The 20934-nt window shown below is 40.5% G+C and overlaps 1 protein-coding gene across 1 annotated transcript in view; it reads left to right on the top strand.

The window, feature by feature from the left end:
* The first annotated feature begins 236 nt into the window (after nucleotides 1–236).
* Nucleotides 237–20934, top strand: part of fbxl17 (F-box and leucine-rich repeat protein 17) — a 386432-nt gene continuing 365734 nt past the window's right edge. The window contains exons 1-4 of the mRNA XM_057831652.1: nucleotides 237–576; nucleotides 11195–11700; nucleotides 14176–14559; nucleotides 14649–14771. Of these exons, the coding sequence (XP_057687635.1) occupies nucleotides 11215–11700; nucleotides 14176–14559; nucleotides 14649–14771 (993 nt within the window). The 5' untranslated portion in view covers nucleotides 237–576; nucleotides 11195–11214. The remainder of the gene's footprint in view (nucleotides 577–11194; nucleotides 11701–14175; nucleotides 14560–14648; nucleotides 14772–20934) is intronic.

The following is a 20934-nucleotide window of genomic DNA, read 5'->3' as shown; positions in this document are numbered from 1 at the left end:
CGATCAATCAACAAAACATAACAATATTTTTTCCCCACATGGCCGATTGCAGTTTTAATGCACCAATATTAATTTACAATAACCTTAAATTTCGCATCACTTAATTCCTTGATCATATTAAATTACTTCCTCTCATTCAGATAGCATGTTATCCACTCAAGTTCATATATAACTTTAATTAATTATTACTGGCTTATTAGCCTGTTTGGGATCAATAACACGCCAGTCACTTATTGTAAATTTGAGGCGAACGTCGTAACCACTTATTTACTGCCCAGCTTTTTGCAAACCTAAAATGAAGGAGAATTCATTGAATCACTTTATTATTTTTGGGCACTTTTATTGGAGGACACTGCCTGTCGGCTTCCGTAAATTGCCCCCGCGGTGCGGAAATGCTCCGAAGAGAACAGACAGGAGCTGCCACTGGGGCTTGAGGTTTAGGCGACGCTGCTAGGCTCACCGGGCTTTTCTGCGTACTTATTTCTCCCAAAGAGCCTATCACCTTTTATCCGGATCGCCTAGAAGAGGACTATTATGTGAGCTCGGTGACCAAGTTTTGGAGCACTGTGCGAATTGGTGAGAGATGTCTCCTGTCGTTGCTACAGCTAGTTTTTAGCATTCGTAAATGGTGTGAGCTAGCCTTGCAGGACACATCTTAATGAATATGGTCTCTTTTGAATCACTCATTAAAGCGCACAGACAAGTAGAAAAGGTCAATTTATGTCGCATTGTTATCCTACAAATTAATACCTGATCATCACCTGAGTACTGCTTTGTGGATATGCTTCAACTGGCCACCTGTTCTCTTGTTTACACCTTTGATTTCATTCAATTACCAACACACATAGTTTGGAGTGCACAGAGAAAGGCATTAACTCAGTTTCGTAATGCTATTTGCAGTAGTATACTGACAAGTGTTTCTATAATCGGAGTTATTTTGTTAATGAAGTAGCAGAGTCAATAATAGTTATCACGTCAGCCTCGCAGTTCTGAGTTAGAGGGTTTACATCTGGCTATTAGGGGTGTGACAAAATATCGAAATGGTGATATATCGTGATACTTTGTATCCCAAAAGGTTATCGATATGCTCTTGCCAAGAATGGGGATATCGTTTTAAAAAGGTGTCAATGTTTGAAAAAAAAAAAAAAAAAAAAAAAAAGGAACCAACAAGTTGCTACCTAAATCTTCCACCACCATAGTGTCTGTTACCTCTAAGGCTGCCATTGACGGTGCTCAAAGCCCAATCCATTTAGACTGGGAACGTTCGTTCATTCGAAACCAGAGCATTCACAGTCAATCTGTCTGATTTTCAGAACATTTACAGGTTACTTGCTGTTCATTTCACGGTTTCCCCAAGGATTTTTTAAAACTGCGGTGGTGGGCTGCATCGGAGTCGGACCGCCTGACCATGTCGTGCCACGTCATGACAATTTTTTTTCCCCACATTGGGTTTCCCAAAAAGAACCATAACAAAGATCTATGTGAAATATTTAATGCACAGACTAATGTCGTAGCTCTCAGCTACGGTTCATGTACATAAAATGTGTAGCTGATTACAGTTACGTTACCCTACGTAATAATACGACTGTTTTTTTCGCGTAGCAATAGTACAACTTACATTTAATAGTCCTTTTTCCTTGTATTTGGCCCTAATATGTACTACATTAACACAACAATAATAGTATTTCTGTTAATGGACCAATGGCGTAGGTTTGCATAAGGACGTTAGGGACATAACACTAGGAACTTTTCAGGATGCTCAAATTGTCCCCAACAACTTTTAAGCAACCTTTTTGCATTATATAATGAGTTCAGTTATAGAGGTCATTTAGATTGTCTTCGCATATTTTGTAAGGATAGAATTGACCCTACCATTATTAAGTGAAATACCGTCATTATGTTCAGACTTACACTTCCCTCAAACAAACGTTTGATTGGCAGATGACTAAATTCCCTTGTTTTCAATCTACTAAAAATAAGTGAAATTATCTGCCAGTGCTATAAGTAAATTTTACTCAGATTTCTTGAAATAAGATTATTTTCAGATAGCTATTTTTTAACATTCGTTTTAAGCAAAAAAAAAAAAAAAAGAAAAAAGCTATTTTTTGTCATGAATGTTCTTAATTCAACAAGTGATGTTGTTCAAAACATTATTTGAAAGCATTTTTCCCCTTGATTTTGGTGAAAAATGACCAACCTCTAGATGTATGGGCTTAAGAAGAACAAATGGTAATATTTACCTAAACTAAATTGAATAATCTGACCCATTAATCTGTTAACTAGTCTTAACTAAACAGAGATGGAGAAAATTATTCGAATAGATTTAAGAAAAATCATCATATTAAAACGTTATAAATTTGCAGTGTGAAAGTTGGTACGTCAATACAGATTTATTTCTGCATTAATCATTTGGCCTATCAATTAATTCGGTTCAAATTGGTGGTGGAAAACGTAGACCTGTCCCTCGTTCACCTAATATGTTTGGTTTTATTAATGTCCCGTCCCCAGCAAAAAGTGTACATCCAGGTTATGCTGTTATATCGCCCCTACCAATATTGAGACCAAACCTACGCCCTTGTAATGGACCCATTTCAAGGAGTAGGGGGAAATTCTAAATGCCGTGTAAAGAGTTTTACTAGTTTCGGTGAGAAGGTGAATAGTTTTTTGTTGTTGTTGTTGTTGTTCGTGAACTACATTTCCACACAAACGCACATCGGGGTACCAATTAGCTCAGCAAGGAGAAGTATGAGAGTCATTTTTCGAGTGTCCCAGAGCTCGCGAAATTTGGATACAAAAAGCGCATTCATCAAGGTTTGGGGGGGTGGGGGAAGCAGTCTGTATTGTCTTACCCACTTTATTGTGGCAACAATAATAAAGAAAAACAATAACAAAATAACAGCGGGCTTCCGTGACGTGAGACCGCGATCTCGCTCATTCTCCTTATCGCTTCCCTCTACGTCACAGCTCCTCATCCGATCGTCTCTTAAGGGGGCCTCGTTTAATTACGGACATTACAATACACAATGAATTGGTTGCCGCTGAACCCTTCACACGAGGCTGCCGCTAGTTTGAAACGGCCTTAATTTTTTTTTTTTTTCCCCCCCCAAAAACGTCTCTTTTGCACGGCATGGAGGCTTTTATTATGGTGTGGCGGTGCGCCACAATATTTAATATGTAGGGGAAACCCTGCATTTTAGGGCAGGGGTGGCCAACCCTGGTCCTCGAGAGCCGCGATCCAGCTTGTTTTCCATGTCTCCCTCCTCCAACACACCTGAATCAAATTATCAGGATTGTTATCAGGCAACTGCAGAGCTTGCTGATGAGCTGATCATTTGATACAGGTGTGTTAAAAATGCATAAAATGCCCCAAAATCAAAGGAAGAAACTGAAAATAAACAGGTAAATGACTTTAAATGGCCCAAAATTACCTCATTGCCTGGCATTGGCTGCCACTGATGGCCATAGACGTTCAATCCATTTGAAGTGGGAGGGAGTGGCAGCGAATGAACGTTCATTCGCTGCCACTCTCCCAGTTCAAATGGATTGGACATCTACTAGTGATAAATTCATTCCAATTCACAGCAGAAGCTTGTTTTTCTGTTTTTTAGTTGTTTGTAGAATATCCTAGAATGATTTCCTGACCACTGTATCGATAATGGTTGTATTGCCATTTCGTCAGAGCATTGTTATCGTGAGCGTTGTATTGCAAATCGTATCATATCGTAAGGTACCAAAAGATTCCCACTCCTACTGGCTATTAGGTTCATTCAAGACCTGGGCTGTGCAGATACCGATGGAGGGGCAGGTGCTGATAGATCAAAAGGGGCACATGAAGAATTTAACACAATTTACAACAACATAACTTACAGTTTAACCAGCTTTACAGTATAATTGGCTGTTACTGTGACAGACCTTAATTGGGAAGGGAGAATAGTGAATTAAAAAAATATATGGACAGTAGCACCTCTATGTGTTTGTGAGTGAGGGAATGAGGGGGCTAGGGAGACCTAGTATGTATAGTGTTGCACCGATACCATTTTTTGGCCCTGATATCGATACCTGGCTGTGCAGTATTGGCCAATACCATACCGATACACTTTGTTTGAAATTTATATACACAAAGTGAATCCAGTAGAACTTTTTATGGCATACCTGGTATGGGTAACAATAGTTAAATAAACCTTTGGCTAAATTCATGAACATCAAAACATGTGTAATACTAGCCCAACAGTAAGAAAGTAAACATACAATGAATGAATAATGATTATAGGGGTGCACGATATCCATTTTTTCAAACCGATACCGATAACTTCCTGATCCTCAAAGCAGATATCGATAACCGATAATAAATATATAATTTTAAAATGTATTTTCACTTGAGTTTTTGAACACCTGGAGGTTAAAAAAACTAGTGGTGGAATTAAACATAGATTTGCCTTTGACCTAACCAGATTTTTCATGATGACATAAACCTTATTATTATGAACAAGACAATGACAAGAACATTCTCGACTTTAAATAAAATGCCAATATATATTCTTTCAAATAAATATAATTTGAGTCAATCACAATCAATTAGTCGATGTCATTAAAGATGTGTTCCCTGAACAATGAGCGCTGAACTAAAACATAAACCCAACAAGTATTGTGCTTCGTCATCAGATAAAAACATTTGGTGCTGCAGGAGAGGAAACTGTTGTGGTCTTGGTCCATGAAACAACTTTCTTAACCTGGCAATTATAGGACAGCAAGCCTATCAATAACCAAAAGGCCTCTCAATAACTTACTAACTTATAACTAACACTGTAAAATGCAAACATTATATAGTAAGGCTCATCACTCATTCCTAATTGTCAAAAATATGGTAGAACAAAAAGGATTAATGGCTTGCTTTATAATAATCCATATAAACGGCAGTGACTGAACCCATTTTCAATGAAGCATGAGGTTTCTTCTCTGCGCAGCACGAAATCCTTGTCCAGCCACTGCGCCGTCATACCAAGCATGCTGACAGGACTAACATTACACGTCCATATGTTTGTGGTGAAACTTGCGTGCCGTGCATGGTTGCCGATCGAATTATGGAAGCGTGTGGCAATCTCATCATACTTTGCCAGTAAACGTTCATCTGAAAAGTTGCGACTGCTTGGAATGAACCTGGGCACCAAATAACGAAGTAGCCGCCTGAATCCTATGTCCTCGATGAGGGAAAAGGGTTGGTTGTCTAGCGCCATCATTTCTGTGATCATGTTTGTGATCGCTATAACCCTTAGTCATCTTTGTGAAACTTTTCAAAGGCCTAGTTAAATGGTCCAACCCTGGCTTTCTTAGCTGGCATTGGAATTGGATGGGCAGCTTGATTCGGAGCTCGCGCTTCCTCGTACTCTTTCAAAACACAGTTGAAGCGATTGTGATCTTTTAAGTGGCTAATTAAGATGTATTGTAGCTCGACACTTTTTTCACCTCCTCGTGGAACTTCGGCTTTGCATTTGTTACAAATTGCTAGTGAAGTTTTCAATTGACAACTTGAAAAAAGTTGCTACTAACCAGCTGCACACTGCCGTCGCTTGAGTGGTACGTCACAGAAAAGGAGCGCTTGATTTGTGGCACACCTCCCTCTTCCTCAACCACACACAGTCACTGATACATTGTACTGGCAAAACAGGAGTGGAAAACATTAACGAACGCACACATCCCAATCCACCGACACCGTGCCAAAAATATTGTACTGTATATTATCGGGCCTATTAATTATGTTGTTGTATTTATTGGGATGACGTCATAATTCCCATTATCGGACCGATAATGATCTGACCAATAATCATCGTGAACCTAATCCTGAGTTTTGGATCTCAAAGGCCAAACAGTGCAACTTTCATGAAATTATAAGTAATAATAATTGACCACAGCATCCTGTCTCTCTATCAGCCTCCCTCTCTGTGCACCAGCAGCAACACACACTTAGCCACTTAGCTTGGCTGACTTTGCTTACTTCTACAGCACTTTTGAATAGGCTTGCCACCCGTCCTTTGAAATAAGGAATTGTTCTGAATTGGGAATTAAAAAAGGGTCGTTCTGTATTGAACCAATATGAAATATATATAGATTAGGGCTGGGCGATATGGCCTTAAGTACATATCACGATAAATTGAGCAGATTTACCTCGATAACGATAAATGACGATAAATTCGCCCAAGCAGACTGTTATATAATTTTAAAATTTGAATCAATGCATGGACTACAAATTAACCGTTTCTCGTTAAATTTATTTAAACAGCTTTCAATTTAACAATTGCACATGCAGTCTAAACATTAAGTGTTTAAAAAAATCTTGTAAACAATAAGAATTCTAGTGTGAACATTTATAACAGCTTGTATGACTTGAAAAATGTACATTATAAAAATCAATATGACGACTGTGCAAATGTCATTCTAACACAAATGATTCGCAGCTTTAACAGTACACTTCATACAACTTATTGGTAATGGCTGCTGTGACATAATTATTCAACACAAGTGTTTACGTCAAGGTTTCAGTTTTTATTTTTTTCCCCCCCGAAACATTTTTTAATATATGCACCCCCCACACAGACACAACCAGATTAAAGCTGTATTGCTCTGATGCCAATGAAACATTTAAGGTTTTATGATGGCAGAATAAAGCAAACACATACAGAAAAATAGCTGTGGCCATTAAACTGTCATATATAGGCTTCATTGTTGGATTATACTTTATGCTGAGTGCTTTACCGTCATGAAAGCTTTCAGAGAAATCACACATAGATGCCAAATAACGCGATATGATGATTGCTACATGAAGTCCGTGCCCAGTCCACTCATTAATTTCAGCCGTTTCGACAAGGTTAGAGCCGCTGTCCGACTCTTTCACGTTCATTTGTAGCCGTTGTTAGCCGCTAGCGTTAGCCTGTGGCTTGGCTAGCAGAAGAAAGCACTGAAAGCATCCTCTCCTGATATCATGAGAACGAGGGAGGACAGCGGGTGAAAGCCCGTCTGGAACCCGCCAAGAGTTTACTTAATGTCAGGTGAAAGTTTGGCGAAGCTAACTTAAGCCCGACTCCATCCCGTTTAGTTGTGGCATTAGCCGCTAGCTTCCTGAAAACCATGTGACTCCATACGTAAGCACACTGTCTGCTTTCTTAAAGGGGAATGAACATAGCAGAACAACACAGCGTCAAAGCGGGATAGAAAGACTATCTTTTCTTGTTTTATTAAATTACCGAATTTACCGACATGTTCAAAATTACGTCGTCATCGTGAAGAATTTCGGTGACGGTAAATTTTCGGTTTACTGCCCTGTTTTAATATAGATGTATAGATACATTTCTATGCAACTTCGGTATTTGGGGATGTCCTTTTTTTTTCGTCGCCTGTACGGCTTTGGCCGCGAGGGGAGCGTCCCTTATTTTTTTATTTCTGAAAGGTGGCAAACCTACTTTTGAAACGGGTCTCAAATTACTGCGGCATTTCTTTCAGTAAAAGACAATAAAAGTAAAGACGAACTGAACTGACCAGAGACTGTTGCTATGGTCCAGCCCCCTTCCTCTTGATAGCAGTCCTGCTGTTGCAGCCTCAAACTCCTTGTGTTCGTTATCATATTTTGTCTTCAAATGCTTTATCAGGTTTGAGGTATTGAAATTGGCCGATTTAATTTCACCTCTCTAAAATTTCAGGCCGCAAATCTTGCATACAGCCATTGTACGCGACGGAAATTAGAAACGGAAATATTTCCACACCGCCGACATTTTCCTCTTATACTTTGTTTTTCCTCCATATGAAAAAGTTAACCCGACATTTGTTAAAAGCAGCTATTGGCCCGCTCTCATTGGTCTGGAGCAGGCTAATAGCGATTGCTGCTTGGCATGCAAAGTGATCACGTGTCATCACGCAACAGAGAGTGTTGTGAGCGTCAGGAGAAAAAAACTGCGGTCAAGTATGATAATACTGGACCGGTAAATGGTATCGGCGCCCTCTTTGTTGGAACTTGCCGATACAGATACCACCATTTCAGGCTGGATGCCCTCCCCCCTCCCCTGCTGATACTGGCATCGGTATCGGTGCATCTTTGGCTACATAGTAGCGGCTTGACAATGCATCGATTATTAGATTTATCGAGATTTGATACGTGACGATTTGATTACGATTCATAAATGTTCAAAAACGATTATTTTCCGCACCTGCCGCCCGGATACCTGAAGGAACGCACAAGGTGAGGACTGTGGCAGCGGAAATAACTGAGTGAGAGATTTACGCCTCAGGATTAAAAGATAGCGTATGGAAGCATTTCGGTTTTTATCAACATGACGATGGAAAGGGCATTGACAAAAGTTACTCCATATGTAGAACGTGTGAAACCAGGATTTATCGAGATTTGACACATGACGATTTGATTACGATCCATAAATGTTCAAAAACGATTATTTTCCGCACCTGCCGCCCGGATACCTGAAGGAACGCACAAAGTGAGGATTGCGGCAGCGGAAGTTACTGAGTGAGAGATTTACGCCTCAGGATTAAAAGATAGCGTATGGAAGCATTTCGGTTTTTATCAACGCGACGATGGAAAGGGCATTGACAAAAGTTACTCCATATGTAGAACGTGTAAAACCAGGATTAAGTACAGCGGTAACTCTACAAACATGCGACAGCAACTTTTGCGTTTCCACCCATGTTTAGAGAAGAAGCTACAAGATGTTGCTTCTAACCAGTGAACAATAGAAAAAGGACTGTCAAAACTTCCCCGCAGCTCTGAAAGGGCAAAATAAATCTCATCATTCATCGCAACCTTGATCGCTAAGGATTTACGTCCTGAGACTGATGACAGCAATGGTGATAGTGAAGACTGCAATGATTAAAAAAAAAAGTAAGTTAACCACTTTAATTAATGAATACTGACAAATATACCTTCCTTAAAAGTATAATTAAGCCACCTAGTCAGAAAACAAACGAAATCCTTAAAGGTAGGGGGGAAAAATACATCGAAAATTGTGATAATTGTGGTCATCGCGACCATTGTTAATACCGTAATAATCGTTCTATAATCGAATTGTAGCAGGGATGGATTGCAAATATCAAATTTAGATTAAAACGAGAATTTAAAGATGTGCACCTTTCTAGATAACGTTGTGAAGAGAACAGACAAATATGGGTGCCTTTAGAGCAGGGGTGGGCAAACTATTCCACAAAGGGCCGCAGTGGGTGTGGGTTTTTGTTCATACTCATCATGAGGCCAGCCTTTCACCAATCTGGTTTCTTACAAATGCAATCAGTTGATTGCAGTCAGGTGCTTCTTGTTTCCACTGAAACCTCACTGGTTAAACTGTCTGTGCTGAATCAGTTGGAACAAAGACCAGGACCCACTGCGGCCCTCGAGGACCGGTTTGCCCACCCCTGCTTTAGAGACTAGAAACACACGGATTGAAATAGCCATGGTAATTACAGTTATTAAAGTAGAAAACTATTCCAGAGAAAATTACGTATTATTAATTATTAAAAATTATACCCACAATAAACCTTGTGGAAGAATTTTCACTATTTGCTTGAACACACTTTATAAGGGTAACACGGTTTGTTTCCAACCACCAGATGTCCTCGGAATCCTCACCACACACCCAGCTAATGGGGGTTTAGAGACGGCTTTTTAAAATTTTTTTTTTTTTTAAAGGTGTTTTCGATGTTCAAGTAAAGTACTCGGTGGCGTGCCTACACAGTCGGCCAGCAGACACTTACGCACAAAAAAAAAAAAAGCCCAGTCAAAAGGGGCACTTTGGAGGGGCAAAAAAATATATATATACATGGGTCAAGAAATCTACGATATTCAACAATACGTTGAATTCCTATAGGAATACCTATTAAAGAGAAAAACAAGTGATTTCTGAATGGATAATTAACATTGGGAATTTTGGAGTGGAAAATTTCAGTAACAAACTGATCATTCCTTTAATAAACAGTGACACCTTTTTTTATAAGAATGACATATTGATTCTTGGGAGGAGCATATCAATTTCCTAATTGGATAAAAAGTATCGCGATATATCACCAAATCGATATATTGTCATACCCTAGTTCAATGCGTATCGTGCTTGTCGTCTAAAGTCAGGACAGGTTCTATCTCACCTTATGAGAACGAGCTCAAAATAAAGTGGATGTATGAAGACTTAAATTATTAACCTCCTCTTTTGATAACATGCAGCATTATTCTAAGTAAGGGAACCTATGTCTCGAGAGCCAGATGTAGCCATCAAGAGACAGCAACATCTGGCTATGCGCAGCCTCCGACTGCTTCCAACATCATTTCATTATGAATGCAGTAGTCATTTAAATAGCGCTGGCGTGATCTGAGTAAAGCCAGCAACTTTTGAAACGTGGAAAAGTTGATGCTGGTCTTTCACCTAATGTCCTGCAAGCGCTTCATCAGGAACTGGTTTTGGCCGCTATGAGTTTGTGCATTTCAACCAATGCAACCAATGAGCTAAATGCCCTGTGACTGGTTGGATGTACCCTACCTTTTTCTTACAGTCAACAGAAATAAGCTTCAGCTCACCCTTTACCCGATCGACCACCAACAACACAGGGGATGGATGAATGAAAGTGGACCATAATACAGAAAAAAATGCTCCTATTTTATAGTTCTAGAAACAAAAAGAATGTTTGCAGAAAACGTTTCCCCCCTAAAAAGTATAACTATGAATTCAGGTGTGTTATATTTTATGAAGCACCATCAATAAACCTGGTGGGACAATCTACCAAGATAATTTTTTTCCCATTTCCTAAAAGGTCATTTTGGAGAAGGAGGGATTCTACCTGGCGCCAAAGATGGAAATTATGAGTGACAACTGCTGCTTCACTGTATAACACATTCTTTTGACGGGTCAATTTGTTGTCCAGTTATTCCTCTGACATCACACCAAGACATGTGGGTGTATTGATTTTAGCAATGAAAAAGGAGCATTCCTAGGGCCGTTCTTGATTTGCAGAGTGATCCAAAATAGATTGATGTTATTGAAAATGAGTGCCAGTTTCATTTTCCAAAGCAAAAATATATGAGTTTGTCAGTCAAAAAATTGACCATCTTTAACCTATTGAAGCTGTATTTCAGTATTGACCATATCACATGATTCTTGTAATACATGACTCTTGTTTTTTCAATTTCAAATTTCATCTGATTCCTTTCCAGAGTTTTCTCGAATCAGCTATATGGGCCATCTCCTTTCGAAAAATGGTTACCGTCTGAAGAAGAAGACACACAAACAGCATCACAGGAAGAAGAAGAAGAGGAACTGCTTCCTTCAGGGGCCTTGCATGCTGTGCTTCATAGTCCATAGCAGCAGCAGCAGCAGTGGCGTTCTTAACGAGGGCAGCGAACCATTAGAGGCTGGTGTCAACGGCAACGTGTGCCGCCACAACAATATCAACGTCCCGGGTGTCGGCGCAGTTGGAATCAGTGCGGCGCCCACTAAGCTCGCTGAGCACTACGCCACACTCGCCTCTCCTGAAGACCGCTCCAAATTCCTCCTCTCCCCGCCAGAGTTAGCGATTTGGGAAGGGACGGGAAGGAGCCTGCTGTCAGCTGTTCCGGCAAAACTCATTCCACCTCCGGCTCTTTTTCGAACTGCTGGCGTGTCTGTGACTGTGCCCATTCCCGTGCCTGTCCCCAACTGCACTTGTGAATACGTTGAGATGGTAAGATGGCTCCAGGGCCAGCCTAAAAGTAAAAATCTGATTTTCTTTCACATTGGCATGTTTGTCATACTTTTTACCAGTCTTAACCTCCCAAAAATAACTTTCCAAGTACCAAAATGGCACCTTTATTAAAATACAGTAGCGCTGCAGGACACAAGTCAGAGGTTTTAAAGACTACAAAGTATTTTAAAATCATTGTTAGCCACTGTTACCAGTAGTGTTTGCGTAATAGCAAACTAGGGATCCTTTGTCACACGAGTGTAGTGTCACACCTTAAAATTCACAAAAACAATGGACAAGTCAGATACATTGAAAAATTTAATGATAATAACTAGTGATGCACGATAATACATCTTTCAACCGATACTGATAACCGATAATTTCCTCCTCATTCCAACCGATAATGTCAAGCCGATAATTCTATTAAAAGATTTATGTAAAATTTTAAAGTCTACACAAAAGAAAATATTACTGTGCAAAAATATAATTTATTGCTTTTTTTTTCAACATAAAATATGAACAAGTCGTCAATTCAAACATCTAAATAATGACAGATTGTCTGACATTGTGTAATGGTAAACCTTTGGCAACAATTACTTACAGAGTAAATACCTAAGTTGCATAAAAATGCCTTTAAAAGTAAGCCATTCCTAACATATATAACATGAATACACTGCAAAACACACCTCCTTAAAACTAGTCAGTTTTAAGTGTAAATCTATTGGCAATAAGTGAAATTATTTGCCATCGCTTCAAGTGTATTTCTCTCAGATTTCTTGGAAGAAAAATAGCTAGCTGAAAATAATCTTAACAGCCTTGTTTTGAGCAATACTTTATTATACTTAATCCTATTAAAAAAAAAAAAAAACTTTGAAGAAGGAAAGAATTTGAATAATATTTGTGGCTACAGAATATTGATTTAAGAATTTGATTATCTGCTGTGACTGTAATTGAGCAGAGAAATAAGTTAAATAATTTGAAAAGTGATTGCTAATGTTATATGCTTTGTTGCACACTGTGAAAATGATTAACTCAAAAGAGCGAGATGTCATGTACCCATTCTGCAGCGCTTTGTTTACATTTGCGGCTTTCACAACATTTGCTTTACAGAAGCTAAACTGCTACACAGCAGTACTATTTGGGCAGAGTTGGAACTCTCATCCGCGTGCGTGTTGTTTTGTGCCTGAGTTTTGTTAAGCCGAAAATAAAGGCAGCGTTACAAAGTCATCCGACTGCTCGTCATTTTACATACTGAATGCATTATTGACTGGCTGACTTCGTTTTCGTCATGTTTAAATTATCATCTAACCACTGTGCCGTCATGATAAGCTTGCTTACTGGACATCAATTTTTCATGAAGAATGGTGGTCGTATAAACGGCATTATTTTTTTATCCAGGGCTTTGGTTCTCGGGTCATTTAGGTAAAAAAAAACAAAACGTGTCCTGGCCGGTTCGCCGCGGCGTATTCGGTCCTGGCTCTGCTCGCATGCCGTGGGGGAACGCTCGAGAAACCGGGGTGTTCGCTGGAGGTCCCGAGGCCGGGGAACCGGGCTCGGCCCGCCCCGCCTATGGTGAAGCGGCGGCGGCCTGCCGGACCGGCCAGAGCGGCGGGCTCTGTCGGAAGACGGCTACTTGCCAACTATCGGTCTCCAGTCGTGCCGGTGTTTGGCCTTAGATGCGAATTTACCACCCGCCTTGGGCTGCATTCCCAAACAGCCCGACTCTGTATCGTCACAAGCCCTGTAGTTTGACTTAGTTAGTGTTTACAATAGCTTTAGCATTCCCGCTAGCAGCAGCCTTGTATTCGTTCCAAAAATCTTTGTGATGCAGTTTTAAATGGCTGTTGGGTTAGTGGTTACGAATGAGGACGCTTTATTTCTGCCTCGTGGAACTTCTACGGTACATGTTTCGGAGATGGCGAGAGCGTCGTTTTTTTTTTTTTTTAGTAACAGCCGCCATAATATTCAACTACTTCTTGTCGTGTAACTCTGCCTCCTCAACCCCTCCTCCCTCAGGGGCTTCAGAGAGGGGAGGGGTTGAGTAGGCGGCGTGCTGAATTCTTCGGTTGCGCACATTTGGAGGCTAAATCAAGTATATAATTATCGGATTGGATTATCGGTTGAATTTTTTTATTGTCTGGATTATCTGTGTGACGTCATAATTGCCATTATCAGCTGATAATTATCGGTGACCGATATTATCGTGTATCTTTAATAATAACGATCAGGAGGGGAACTCAGTAGTGTAGGAAATTCCCTTTCTGTACAGAAACAACTTGGAATCTTTAAAAATTTCTAGAGGTAGCTGAAGTGGCCTAATCTAAAGGCCATTTCTAATTAGTTAGAAAACATGATTTGAGATTGTCGAGAGTGTTTTGAATCACCAGCATGGTCTCGTGCTGAATTAAAGTTGTATCTTCTGGCCACACTGCATTAGATTTTACATATCTGATCTGTGTGTCTCCATGTACGCAGGTGTGTAAGCGGAAGTGTTCCGAGGTTCAGAGGTGCACACCCTGCAACAAGCAGCCACGCTGTGCCTTTTCTGCCCCTGACGGTAGCTTAGATTTAGAGAACGGAGGGGTGGGTGCAAGTGCGGGAGAGGCTTCCACGAACTCGCAAACAGGCCACTGCCCTCTTCCAATCTGTCCTTTGCCCTCTTCCTCCTCTTCTCCATCGTCATCCTCTTCCTCGACACCGGCTGAAGGCTGCTGCGGACCGTCTCTCAAGATTGATCCGCCCCAAAGCTCGGACTCATCACCAGCCAGCCCACAGCAGTATGACGACTGCCAGGCCAGAGGAACTGATGCTGCTGATCCTTTAAGTATCAACCACCTGCCTTCTTCAATCCTTCTTAAGGTCAGCCGTCATCCAAGACTTGACTAATTTTTTATTATTTTAGAAATGCATTTCAGTATTCACCTACAGTATCATCCTCCTCACCGCAGGTGCTCTCGCACTTGACCGTGAAGGAGCGTTGCCTGTGCGCCTCTTTGGTCTGCAAGTACTGGAGGGACCTGTGCTTAGATTTCCAGTTCTGGAAGAAAATAGACCTCAGTGGCCTACAGCAAGTAGGTCAAAACAAAGCTATACATTTGTTATTAGCACTTTGCATTTTCACCTCACAGGGAATATGTAAATTATAAAAAAGACACTTTCTTCTGCCGGCACAAAAAATCTGCCAGTCATTGATGCCCTCATCCAGAAGTGAAATATTGATGCTACAAAAACAGTGGTTTGCTCGAGTACAGGGTAATTGCTTCCAATATAGATTTATTGTAGTTTTTGGACCATATAGCTCACTTGACTAAGTTGCTCTCACCAAATTTCACAAGAAAACGGCATTTGTTCATATATAACGTACACCGGATTATAAAACGTGGAGATATTCACACCAAAAGACATGCAGCTCATTAGCCTGCAGTAATACAGTGGGGCAATTTAGTCAGCCACTAATTGTGCAAGTTCTCCCACTTGAAAATATTAGAGACCTGTAATTGTCAACATGGGTAAACCTCAACCATGAGAGACAGAATGTGGAAACCCCCCCAGAAAATCACATTGTTTGATTTTTTATTTTTTTATTTTTTTAATAATTTATTTCCAAAGCATGGTGGAAATTAAGTATTTGGTCAATACCAAAAGTTCATCTCAGTACTTTCTTATGTACCCTTTGTTGGCAATAACGGAGGCCAAATGTTTTCTGTAACTCTTTACAAGCTTTTCACACACTGTTGCTGGTATTTTGGCCCATTCCTCCATGCAGATCTCCCCTAGAGCAGTGATGTTTTGGGGCTGTCATTGGGCAACACGGACTTTCAACTCCCTCCTCACTAGAGGTGGGAATCTTTGGGCACCTAACGATTTGATTACGATTACGATTCAGAGACTCTGATTCGATTATAAATCGATTATTGATGCCTCCCTCCCCCCATTTTTTTGTTTTAATGTTTTGTATATTTGTTCCAAAATTGTTCAAAAATCCTCTCAGGCTAAATAAACCAAACTACTATTTTAGTATCAAGTTACCGGTTAAAAACAGTAAATAAAATACTCAGGTCCCCATTCTGTATCAGCAGCTTTAAACTACATTCAATTAATTTAATGTTGTGAATCAACCGTTCAAGATGTTAAAATTGCGCCCGTTATTCCATAATCTCCCTCATGTCTACTTTCGACATGTGAACGTTTTAAAACTGTTCATCATTTAAAGATAGATTCAAGTCAAGATTTTGCCGATTTAGGGGTATTTTAGATGAAAAGTAATTAGGTTCTCTACAACAGAGCCTTCCAGAGAAGTCTACTGCTTTAAGATGGCGCCTGTTTACTAGCGCGGGAAAGTCTGTCATTTCACATCTAGTCAAGATATATGTGATATCTACCATAGCCGTATGTTGCTGTATGTTTGTAGCAACTAGCAAATGGGCGCTGTTTGTCGCGGCCAATGGCCGCAGTCAGGTATTATTGTTTATTTTTTGTTTTTTTTAACCTAGCGGCATTAGCTGCACATGATATTTACTCTCGGTCCGTTCCTCATTGCGTCCCGAAGACCGCACTGACTGCGTTTTATTCCCACTTTACATGGTATAATTCAATAATCGGAATTTGGATGTTTGTGAATCGTTCTCGAATATTCCACGGCCGAATTGCGAATAATCTAAGAATCGGAAATTTTGCACGCCTCTACTCCTCACCCCGTGGCGTCAAAATAATAAGAACAGTGGACAAAAATCCTGGAACCAGATGGGGGTACCTAGTGAATGACCTACAGAGAGCTGGGATCACAGTAACCAAGGCTACTATCAGTAACACAATGCGCTGCCAGGGACTCAACCTGCACTGCCAGACGTGTCCCCCTGCTAAAGAAAGTACACGTCCAGGCCCGTCCGCGGTTCGCTAGAGAGCATTTGGATGATCCTGAAGAGGACTAGGAGAATGTGTTATGGTCAGATGAAACCAAATTAGAACTTTTTGGTAGAAACACAGGTTCTGTGAATACTGAATTGCATCTGAAGCACACCATTCACCATACCCACTGTGAAGCATGGGGGTGGAAACGTCATGCTTTGGGGCTGTTTTTCTGCAAAGGGACCAGGGCGACTGATCTGTGTAAAGCACTGGTGTCAAACTGACTCCATAAATGGCCAAGTGGGTGCAGGTTTTCTTTCCAACCAATGAACAGGACACCTTTTGACCAATCTGATCTCTTACACGTGTAGTAAGTTCAACTTTGTCAGGTGATGCTTGTTTCAACATAAAATTCATTGGTTAAACTGTTTGCGTGGTATCGGTTGGAACAAAATCCAGCACCCACTTGGCCCTTTGTGGAATTGGTTTGACAACTATGGTGTAAAGGAGAGAATGAATGGGGCCATGTATCGAGAGATTTTGAGTGAAAATCTCCTTCCATCAGCAAGGGCATTGAAGATGAGACGTGGCTGGGTCTTTCAGCATGACAATGATCCCAAACACACAGCCAGGGCAACAAAGGAGTGGCTTCGTAAGAAGCATTTCAAGGTCCTGGAGTGGCCTAGCCAGTCTCCAGATCTCAACCCCATAGAAAATCTGTGGAGGGAGTTGAAAGTCCGTGTTGCCCAACGACAGCCCTAAAACATCACTGCTCTAGAGGAGATCTGGATGGAGAAATGGGCCAAAATACCAGCAGCAGTGTGTGAAAAGCTGGTGAAGAGTTACAGAAAACATTTGGCCTCTTTTATTGCCAACAAAGGGTACATAGCAAAGTATTGAGATGAACTTTTGGCATTGACCAAATACTTATTTTCCACCATGATTTGCAAATAAATTTTTAAAAAATCAAACAATGTGATTTTCTGTTTTTTTCCACATTCTGTCTCTCATGGTTGAGGTTTACCCATGTTGACAATTACAGGCCTCTCTAATATTTTCAAGTGGGAGAACTTGCACAATTAGTGGTTCACTAAATACTTATTTGCCCCACTGTACATAAACAGTGGTACCTCGACATACGATCGCTTCTACAAACGATCTTTTTGACATCCAACGTAAAATTTGACTCTCCATTTGTTTCTACGTCCGACGACATGCTCGAAATACGACGATTTATGACAGCACCGCAGTTTCTTTGTTTTCCTGCAAGACGGGCGCACAGCGGATTTTTTTGTGAGAGAAATCAACATGGGTTCCAAGAATGTTAGTGCAGGTGGTGGAAAAAAAGGAAAAAGGTGAGGCTTACAATTCAAATGAAGATGGAAATGATATAAAGATATGAGCGTGGTGTGCGCGTACGTGAACTGGCTCGACAATAGAACCGTAGAATGTCTATGATCTCGATGGCCCTCCGACGACCTCAGTTCACCTTTTAAGTCAGGGGTCCCCAAACTTTTTCCTGTGAGGGCCACATAACTTTTCCCTTCTCTGATGAGGGCCCAGGGTCAGTTTGTAACAGAAAAAGTGTGACGATTGCAGGAGTGCCTAAATGTAAAAAAAATATTGTTTTTCAGAAAGCCACAATAAAATAACCCTTTCTGGATTCTTCACGGAACAAAAGTAAATAAAATAAAAATAATGATATAATATAATATAATATAATATAATAATAACACTATTAATCAAATAGATAATAACCAAATAACCCTCTCGGAGTTCTTCACAGAAAAAGGCCAGAAAATAAATAACATTATTGAGAAAAAAAAAAAAAAATCAAAATGCTCTCCGGTATGGTTCAGGGGGGCGGACCAAATGTGGAGGCGGGCCGTATCCGGCCCTCGGGTCGTAGTTTTGGGACCCCTGTTTTAAGTTAAGGTGACAATTATTATTGTGGTAACATCGCCAAAAAATCGCCAGCTTCGTCGGGTATTTAATCATTTATTTCAGAACTTGTGCAACAGAACATGCGTACTGTCTGCCGCAGCTGAACAAAGTGAAAGTAAAAAGTCCTCCCTCACTCTATCAAGTCAGCCACGCGGTGCGTTCAGGTACACCACACAAAACACATCCGCCACATTAGAACCCGATTCTTTACGTTACTACAGGTATTATTATTATTATTTTTATTATATTATTATTTTTGTTCATAATTTATTTGTTTTGCTATGTGTAATTGCTATTTGCAAGAGTACCAGCAGCATTTTTTAAGGATTTAGAGTAGGCTTTCAAGCTGTGGAAAGGCTAATGGAATTATAATGTATTCATATGGGAAAATCCTGCTCGACTTGCGACCATTTTGACTTACAAACAAGGTCCTGGAACGAATTATCACTGTATAAACTGCACTGGGCTGTACAGGGATGATATGTTTACCAACACGGAGGATGCACGTGTATCATAGTTGCAGAAAACGCTGACTCCTTTAAATGTGACCTGCTAACTTGTACGTTTTCGAGGTATTTTACAGCTAAAAGGACCACCCGGGCACTGATAGCTTGAAGACTAACCGAGAATCGTCCCATATTCTCGTGCTAGATCTCTAACAAAGTCTCTTCACTCTTAACAAAGCATCAAAGCCATCTCACTTGTTTACAATTGTGAGCTATTGTTAGACAAACAAATGCACTTTCTGTAATGTACAAACAAATCAATTTCACATTAGATCCCGGCATACTAGGCTAAGTAACATACAAATTCACCTGATATCAAACAAATAGGCCCTGTCATCTGCAAACGGCATGAATGATTAAGCTCATCTTTTTGGATTTACACAAAATAATGTTTTTGGGAACACAGGCAAATTGTAAAAAAAACAAAACAAAACAAAACAAAAAACCTACGTGAGCTACTTGTAGGTACATTGAGAGACTAGCATAAACGAACTTGTCACTGTTCCTTTGCTTAAAGTATAATAAAGGACCGTGGACAAAACACTGACTCAAACAAAGTGCTTTTGAAAATGCACTGTTTTCAAGGTCCTAAGAAATGGTGACCATGTCAAAAATGAAAATACTGCACTCGTGTAATTTTACACATAGAAAACAAATTTGGCAGTCAAATCGCAGTGTCTTTTAACATTTCATTGTTATTCCATCTGAAACGATGCATCAGGAAACTGCCACATATTATCCCCCCGCAATTCTGGTTGTGACCTAACAACCATAATTGAAGATTATACCTAGCTTTCTAGTACTGTGCTAGCTAGTACATGTTGACAGAATGACAGCAGTCGCACAACCACAACACAATAGAAAGCCTAGCAGACTGCAAAACTCTGCAACCCATTCATCATGACATCTTCTGACTAGTCTAAGACTAAGGCTACGTTCATACTACAGATCTTAATACACGAATCCGATTTTTTGTCATATCCGTTTTTTTGGCGTGCCCGTTCATACTGCCTTTATCCATTGAGACCGTTCAAGTATTACGCATGCGCACTAATTCGCAGTCCGACACCCGCTAAGCAAGAAGACCCGCATGCGCAGAACCATCAAAACAAATGACAGACGTCATCCGTCATTCCAGGGATATCATATTTTGCTTTTCAAAAGGTGGACACAAATAACAGACATAAATAATCCCCGTTTAGGCAAATATTCAAAGTTTATATGGATCGATAGCATGCACGCACTGTCCGTGCACGTCCGATTTGCGGGACTGGACAGTACAGACCGCCGCGACAGTCTGGGAAAATGTGGCCCAGATCGGATTTAGACCACATACGAAAGTGACCCAGATCGGATTTGAAATGGTCCCGTTCTATGCGACTTGTCACGTTCAGACCGTCAAGTTAATGCCTCACTCGAGTCGGAAAAACACGAAAAAATCGGATTCGTGCATTAAGACCTGTAGTATGAACGTAGCCTTTTTGTCATATCTGTTTTTTTGGCGTGCCCGTTCAGACTGCCTTTATCCATTGAGACCGTTCAAGTATTATGCATGCGCACTAATTCGCAGTCCGACACGCGCTAAGCAAGAAGACCCGCATGCGCAGAACCATCAAAACAAATGACAGACGTCATCCGTCATTCCAGGGATATCATATTTTGCTTTTCAAAAGATGGACACAAATAACAGACATAAATAATCCCCGTTTAGGCTTATATTCAAAGTTTATATGGATCGATAGCATGCACGCACTGTCCGTGCACGTCACACACACATACGGGCAGTTTGTCCCGACTCTCGGCCGTGGAGGCAATGTTGAAATATTGCTCACTTGGAACAGAGAGAAAACTGAGCATTCTCAGGCTTATCCTCAACCCATTTTTATTTTTTATGACTGTTGTCAAGCTCAGCCCTTCCTCAAAAGCCGTGTTCACT

Source organism: Corythoichthys intestinalis, chromosome 3 (assembly GCF_030265065.1).
Source record: "Corythoichthys intestinalis isolate RoL2023-P3 chromosome 3, ASM3026506v1, whole genome shotgun sequence".
In the NCBI taxonomy this organism is placed as follows: Eukaryota; Metazoa; Chordata; class Actinopteri; order Syngnathiformes; family Syngnathidae; genus Corythoichthys; species Corythoichthys intestinalis.
Note: the sequence above shows the minus strand (reverse complement) of the source record. Positions and strands in the feature narration are given on the sequence as shown.